Genomic DNA, 7,459 nt, shown 5'->3' on the forward strand with positions numbered 1-7,459 from the left:
TACCATGTTCAAAACGTTTCTGGAAAATCCGGCGGGAAAGTAAGTTAGTTAGTCGCCAGTCACTTTGGTCTAGCATTGCCATTCTGAGACCTCCAATGGTGAAGAACCCGGTGTCCTGAAGCAAAGTGTGAAAAACTTTTTATCGGGTCGTTTTAGTGGAAAATTTCCGGGAGCAACGGAACTTCTGAAAAGGTAGTTCTGTTTTTCCGGTCGGAATGTTCCAAACGGAAATTCGTGTTCCATTTCTTCAAAGCCATCTTTGATACCAGTTTCAGGCCTTCGCAGTCGTTTTCCGGTAAATGGAACTGATTCGTACAAATGGCAAACGCGATTCCCGAATGAAATTTACCAGTCCTGAATTTCGCTTTCCATTTGCCGAAACTGTGAACCGACCGGTTTGCCCATGAAAATGGTAAAAAAACCTTTGAGTTGACTCAAACGGGAAACTGGACAAACAAAACTGTCCGTTATACACGGCTGTCCGTTGAGAGGTGTTCCACAGTTCAGGTGAAAGAGGAGAAAAAGGCCGGCGAGTGAGGGAGGAACAACTTTATACTGAGCTTCTGACTAATAAGATACCTTAAACTGAATTCTGGGGCTTTAGATTGAGCCACCTGTTATTGTATACAGCAATATAGCTTAGAAAAAGTAATGCGCAAATCTTGGTATGCTACACTGTTCTTTTATGATATATTTCTCAACACTGTTCCATAACTCCCCATTAACGTTATCTACGTGAAAAGAGTCGGGCTATCAGGTTCGACTTTCACCTTCTTTGAGCATTTCTTCCCCTGCCATACCATTCGTCGGTTTGCTAGTAAAGGTCCCGACTTGGGATGACTCTTCCTCAACTTTTGGCAATTCGTTCCTCACTTTAGATGACTCGTCCCGATCTTTGGTCGAGTCGTCCCGAACTTTGGTTGACTCGTCACCGAATTTGGTTGACTCCTCTCGAACTTTCCCTAAGTTTAGTTGACTCGACCACCACCGTGCTAACATCGAGGAAGGAGTCGGTCAATTCTGGAAATGAAATGACAAGGGACGAAAATTTCTAGCATAGCATGGCTTCCATTTAAAGAAAAGAAATTATAAGATCCTTTTTGTCGGCTCCTCAGTTTGGATTACCTTTGCTTCTCTCAGAGTCAGGCCAACAAAGAAAAAAAACAAGCTTTTTGTCACATCAACTCGAAAACCTTCAAGAGAAGAAGAACTACTTGCTCTTATTTTTGCTACAAGTTATAATGGTTTGAGAGAGAGCGTCTTTGACGTGTCTTCCTCTACAGTTTTTGATGTATTCAACCGGGATTCAACTATAGCTGAAAGGCATGCTAGCTTGGTTTTACAGCCATCATGGTGTTTATGTCCCACATTAAGGTTCTAAGCTGGTCGATCAAGTCTTTTATTTCCTGATTTTTGCTTCGGAGTTTCTGTTAAAAATGAAAGACAAAAAAATAGAACTATTAGTGTTTACAATAATGAATTGGCGGTATCCAGCTGATTAAAAGCCCTCTACCTTTATTTCCTTTTTTCCAAAATTATATTCATCGGTGGCTAGAATCTATCTTTGAGGTTGCAGTTAGTTAGTTTCAACACCCATGTTGTGGTTTACATTATTCTAAACTGAAGATATAAATTCAAAGTACAGAGTAACCTGCATTAAGCTGACACTCTGGGACCTTGCTAGTGTTCGCCTTATACAGACTTGAGAATCCTTATCTAGGGGTGAGATGGGCAAGAAAGTTGTCTTTGTTCATCTTTTATTTGAAACAGCTAAACCATGGGTGGTCCAAGTTCGAAATATGCCCATCGTCACTGTTGCATAATGTTCAAAATATAAGGATTTGTATCGGAGAAAAAACAATATTGTTTCTTTGGCCTATGAATGTAGAAGGATTTAAATAAAAATCAGCTAACCTTGCTTAAGTTGTGTGTTTCTTCTTTCCTGTGTGGTTTCCGAGCTGATTTATGGCCATTTAATGGGTTTTATTGGAACCGGTTTGCTCTCTCTATAATAGATTGTGGAGAAAGATAACCGGTTCCAATAACACCCATTAACAGGATTAAATGGCCATAAATCAGCTCAGAAACCACACAGGAAAGAAGAAACACACAACTTAAGCAAGGTTAGCTAATTTTTATTTAAATCCTTTTACATTTGTAGGCTACAGAATCAATGTTGTTTTTTCTCCCATGCAAATCCTTATATTTTCAAATACCTGTTCAAAAGACGATTTGAGATCTAGAATTTTCGGAACATTTGTTGTAAAATTTCTTGCTTGCCTGCCTTTCCTAGGATTTTCGAAAACATTCAAAAAATGTTATAATTGCCCATTTTTAACTGATTTTTACCTTAAAAAGGTCACCTAGAATTTTCGGGAGCCTTTTTTCTGGCTGAAATTTTCGAAAAGGTAAGTTTTGATCCCTATAATTTTCAGACCACTAGACTTTCAGCTAGGAAATCCAAACAGATGAAAAATTTTCAGGAGATAGAAGTATGCCTATATCTACCATTGAAATACTAAAATACGTTTAACAATGCTATGTTTAAGTGGTTTTGAACTATATTCTCGTTTGGTGTCCCTGTATTTTGAGACATGTGGCAATGGTCATATTTTGAGCTTGGGCCACCTGTGGCTAGATATTAAGTGTTAGTTGATTGCACACAGTCAAGAACAAATTTCTTCGTTGGGGTATTTTCTTTCATCACTGCAAGACAACAACTGAAAATACTATGCCATGGATGGGAGTAGCAAATATTCAACTGTTGGTTGCTGTTGGTTACTGTTACCCAAGGTCAGCCAGCAGTAAGCCTGCCAGGACTATGCTCTGCATTAGGGGAAAAGAGTGAAAAAAGATCTGCAAGCAAAGCTAGCCAAATGGCAGTCCAGGGAGGGGAAAGGGCCGAAGAATCTTTCCACCTCCCCAGTCCACCACTAAGCTGTTTAATCTCATTTTTTTTCCTTTTTCCTCCACTATGGAGCCTGGTCCCAGGAGATGGAGGGATGATGATGACAAATACTGGAATGGAACATTACCTCTTGTAGTGTATCATGTTCAATTTGAAGGGCAGTAGCATCTTTTGGAGCGTCATCTTCAGGTTCTTCTTCTGCAGGTTTCAGAGGAATCATAGCCTAATGAAAAAAGGCATTTTTTTCAAAGCAAATTAGTTAATTCATTTTATCACTTCTTCATAGTCAAATCTGTACTAGGTGCCTGCCCTTTGGAAATAGACAAAGTGGCTCCTTTTTATAATTGGCCATTTTTGAGGCTGTACAACTAGAGACTGGGTTGAGCCGCACTAAGGGATTGTTGAATTGAATTGAGTTGAATTGTACTGTTTTGGGGAAGATGTCACTTCTTTTTATACCAATTACTAAAATGTTCCTCAGGAAATCGGGTCAAAGTGCATCTCCCAAACAGTCATTCCAAACTGTAATTTGACACAACACCAACCACGTCTCAAATGTAACCTTAATGTGACTAATACAGGAACTGAGCTTAAAAGAGGCATTATTTTCAGTAGGTAACTGACAAGTTTTTTCTCTATCACTCTGGTAGCTGACCTCAACATGGACGATGGCCACTGCAGGGGAGGGCATCAATAAAACTTAGATCAGGTCAATCCCTGTACCCCTACCTATAACATTTTGTCATTTAATGACTTACAGGGGTTAATTCAATCTGGGTTTTGCTGACACCTTTCAAGATCATGAGGATATAGAAAATGGTTTTTCAGCAAGAGATACTGCGTCAATGTTTAAACAAAGTTTCCTCACTGGTACCTTAAGAAATGTGTAGAAAACAGTACATGAAGAATGTGCAAGGTGACACTGGGCTTTTTGGCTTGAGACTTTTGGTAATTCAGAAGAGTATGGGTTGGGTAATGGGATGTTTCATTTTTATTCTGAACCCCAACACTATGGATGAGTAGATTCCTACCACCTCAATTTTTTTTGCAACCCTCTGAAAAAAACATCCTACCATCCTAGTTTTTTAATAAATCCCTTGAAAGGGGTGGGGGCAAGCTTATTTTCGTGACGCAGTGATTGACCATTTTTGGTGTCCATGAATCGTGATGTACTGAAAAAATGTTCTGTGAATATTGATTGAAGTGCACTCTGTGAAACGTGAACTGCCAGAATCCTTGATTGTGTACACATACATTGAAGATCAGTTGAAGAAAATATATCATTAATTGGCCAAATATACTTAGCTAGCATCTGGTCGCTTGATTTAACTTCACTTTTGAGTCTTCACACTTCAGTAGGGGTATAGAATGGTAAATTTGAGTTTTTTTGAGACCATGAGACCCAGGTTTCAAAATTTTAGACCAAGGCTTAAAAAAATTAGAGACCCCAAGACACAAAATCACAGAAAACGAGACTTTACGACCTATTACAAACGCTTCCGAGATTTTGAAACCAGGCCAAAATTTTCCGAGACCCAAATTTTTTGAGGAAACTTTCTTTACCCCTTTCAGTGCTCTCAGAACCACCTACAGCAGGCCTCCCTAGGGAATTTATTGCCCCCCAGAGATTAACCAAACACATGGCCAAGATCAACAATACAGACAGTGAACATGAACATCCTGTGGAAGATGATAACAATGATACTCTTACATTTATGAGGGGACTACCAACGCATAGTGGGCGAGCTGTGCGAGTGACGTTTTTTTTTTGGTTTTTTCATAAGGTTCGTAAAACTCTAATTAACTTAATCGAAGCACTCTGTTTTATAAAATGGGACTAACATAACGTTTTTGACATTTTGTACGACCTCTAGTTTTGGGTAGCGTAAAAAGGTAGATGTTTCGCGACTCGTGAAAAACAAAATTGTGTCGTGAACTCGTGACGAGAGCTAATCTTGCCCCCACCCCCTCCCCCTTTTTGAAGGCAGATTGCTACAAGTTATCTGCCGTGGACACTCATCCATAGAAGTGGGGGTGGGGTGCGTGTAGCTAAAATTCCTACCTCCAAATTTTCTCCTTGAGGAGTAACCACGCGTCTGTTACTTTCATCATAGATAACCCTGAGTCGAGCAAATAGCTCCTTTATCGCACTTAGAGTTTCTTGAATTCTCTTGTTTTTGTTATGATCAACTACCATTTTCGTCTCTTCCATAAGGCGGAATAAATTCGTTGCCCTGTTTACAATGTCTTGTACAGTTTGTTGTCCTTGTAGAGCTAATGATATTTCGTTTAGCTGTTGTACATTGGATGGCCTGCCAGACTTCTTATCATCTCGAACAGCAGCTGAAATGTTGACAGGAACGTGCATTCCCCATTTGGACGCCATATTGTTTAAGCGGCTCGGGATTGGTCAGCGGCATTTTAACTAGTGCCAGCCTTCTTCGCATTTCCTACCACCAGTCTCCCCATGAGAAAAATCCCTTGCTTCCTAAAACATCAGGAGCACCCAACGAGACTATAGTTCAAAACCACCTAAACAAAGCATTGTTAGACGTATTTTAGTATTTAAACGGTAGATATGGGCATATTTTTATCCCCTAAAAAGTTTTCATCTGTTCGGATTTCCTAGCTGAAAGTCTAGTGATCCGAAAATTGTAGGGATCAAAACTTACCTTTTCGAAAATTTCAGCCAGAAAAAAGGCTCCCGAAAATTCTAGGTGACCTTTTTAGGGTAAAATCCGTTAAAAACGGGCAATTATACAATTTTTTAGATGTTCGAAAATCCCAGGAGAGGCAGGCAAGCAAGAAATTTTACAACAAATGTTCCGAAAATTGTAGATCTCGAATCGTCTTCCGAACAGATATTTTCCGAAACTTGATGTTGGGTGCCCCTGATACATGGACATAAGTAACACGACTGTTGTTCAAAATCAACTAACATACTCCCCTGAAGACTTTCATAAAATATGGCTCTCAGAATAAGGAGAATATGGGTCTACCTCTGAAGAAAATGGGTCTAATATTTTTACTCTACCCCTAAAGAAGTCCTCGATTCGATTTTTAAAACTTTATAACGTGACGATCAGTGAGGTGTATGTTAGTGATTAAAAAAAAGTTTACCTTAACTTTTTGCTTCAGACAAGCGTCCCACTATCATATTTCAGCGGCTGGATAGCTTGCGTTCTTAAATAGACCTTTTCACGGTATTTTTCAACTTTTGACATGGAGGAAAAAGTCAGAAACAGTCCTGGATTTTGGATTCCACGTCAAGGATTCCAGATTCCAGGCACCGGGTTCGGGATTCTTTGTCAGTGGAACATGGTTTCCTGATTCCAGAATCATTAGTGGGTTTCCGGATTCCAGAGCCTAGGATTCCGGATTCGACAAGCAAAAATTTTCTGGTTGGAGATTCCGGAACCCGCGGTAAAGGCTCAACAACAAAAATTCTTGACCGTGAACTCCGCCGTATAACGTTGCACGTGTTGTTATTGGAATTTGTGCAGTGATGACGGAAAAGAAAAGAACTATACGAATTAAAGTTATCGTGTAATGCACGAGATATCATTGTTTTGCCATGACGTTCTCCCCGTTGCATCAGTGTAGCACCCCGGCTAGGCTGTCTAGCTTCACAATTAAAAGTACTAAAGTACGTTTCACGTACACTATAGTAAGAAAAGGTAAAAAAAAAGTCAAATTACTGATTTTTGAACGTGGTGAAAATTCTCTCCTTTTCCTGATTTGTGCAAGCTGTTTTTGTGATGTGGCCTAAGTTAAGTCGGCAGCTGAATTCCTCAAAGTCTTGGCATAGGTTCTTGGAGTCGTTTATTAGTCACGCCTATCATTAAGGCAACAAAGTAATCAACGGTCTCCTTCAAGCCCAGGGTTTTACAATAAAGAAAATCCTGACGTTTTTCAGCAAAAATGTTGTCTCCAACTGAAATAAATTGGCTTTTATTGATGTAACGCTAGAGTTTCTCAAAGTTCTTCACGCTTTTATGTTGATGGTTGCCCGTTTGGCAAGTGTTTCTCAGTTCTACTTGAACTCAGTGGCAAGTCTTGTAGCGCCCGCCTTCCAACGAGTGCAGATTTGTCTGGTCAAAAGCCAGTATCCGGCTTTATTACTTGTAGAGTTAACTACACTTGACCTAAAAATACAAAATGGGAAAGTTTTTAACGTAAATCACATTCTAAACGTCAACCTCTTACCGTTTCACACTGAGTTACATAGTTCGCATTTTACATGAAAAGTGCACGATTTGTCTTCCCTTGTTTGTTTTGGGTGCGGCTGTTCCCTATCCTTCAAACAAACAACTCTTCAATTTGCTGTTCAAACTGTGAATGAACACTAACTAACAGTTTGATTGAGTATAGTGGGCGAGTGGGGAACACGCAAAGGGGGCAGTGGGTGGGGGGGAGGGGGGCGGTGGAGAGGAGGCCTGCTGACCTGCTCTCCTTGCGGCTCCCCTCGTGCGCGAGCGTCCTCAAAATTTCTCCCTCTGCCCTAAAAGATAAATAGATAAATAAGTAAATAACGGCGCCTGTAACGAGATA

The 7,459-nt window shown here is 40.0% G+C and overlaps 1 protein-coding gene across 1 annotated transcript; it reads right to left on the reverse strand.

Annotated features, from left to right (window-relative positions):
• Window positions 1-166: 166 nt before the first annotated feature.
• LOC140946046 (mediator of RNA polymerase II transcription subunit 30-like) lies at window positions 167-5,315 on the reverse strand. Its single transcript, XM_073395114.1, has 3 exons — window positions 4,971-5,315; window positions 3,036-3,131; window positions 167-1,427 (listed from the first exon to the last, which is right to left on the reverse strand). The coding sequence occupies exons 1-3, from the start codon at window positions 5,292-5,294 to the stop codon at window positions 1,329-1,331; spliced, it is 519 nt and encodes a 172-aa protein (XP_073251215.1). The 5' UTR covers window positions 5,295-5,315; the 3' UTR covers window positions 167-1,328.
• Window positions 5,316-7,459: the final 2,144 nt, after the last annotated feature.

This window comes from Porites lutea, chromosome 8, assembly GCF_958299795.1.
Source record: "Porites lutea chromosome 8, jaPorLute2.1, whole genome shotgun sequence".
Lineage (NCBI taxonomy): Eukaryota > Metazoa > Cnidaria > Anthozoa > Scleractinia > Poritidae > Porites > Porites lutea.

Excerpts from the sequence above, each read along its gene's own strand:
- LOC140946046 (XM_073395114.1), bottom strand. The coding sequence starts at position 5,294 with ATGGCGTCCAAATGGGGAATGCACGTTCCTGTCAACATTTCAGCTGCT. Across the intron at positions 3,132-4,970 it reads CTCAAGGAGAAAATTTGGAG|GCTATGATTCCTCTGAAACC; the intron begins GTAGGAATTTTA and ends TTTTTTCATTAG. Across the intron at positions 1,428-3,035 it reads AACATGATACACTACAAGAG|AAACTCCGAAGCAAAAATCA; the intron begins GTAATGTTCCAT and ends CATTTTTAACAG.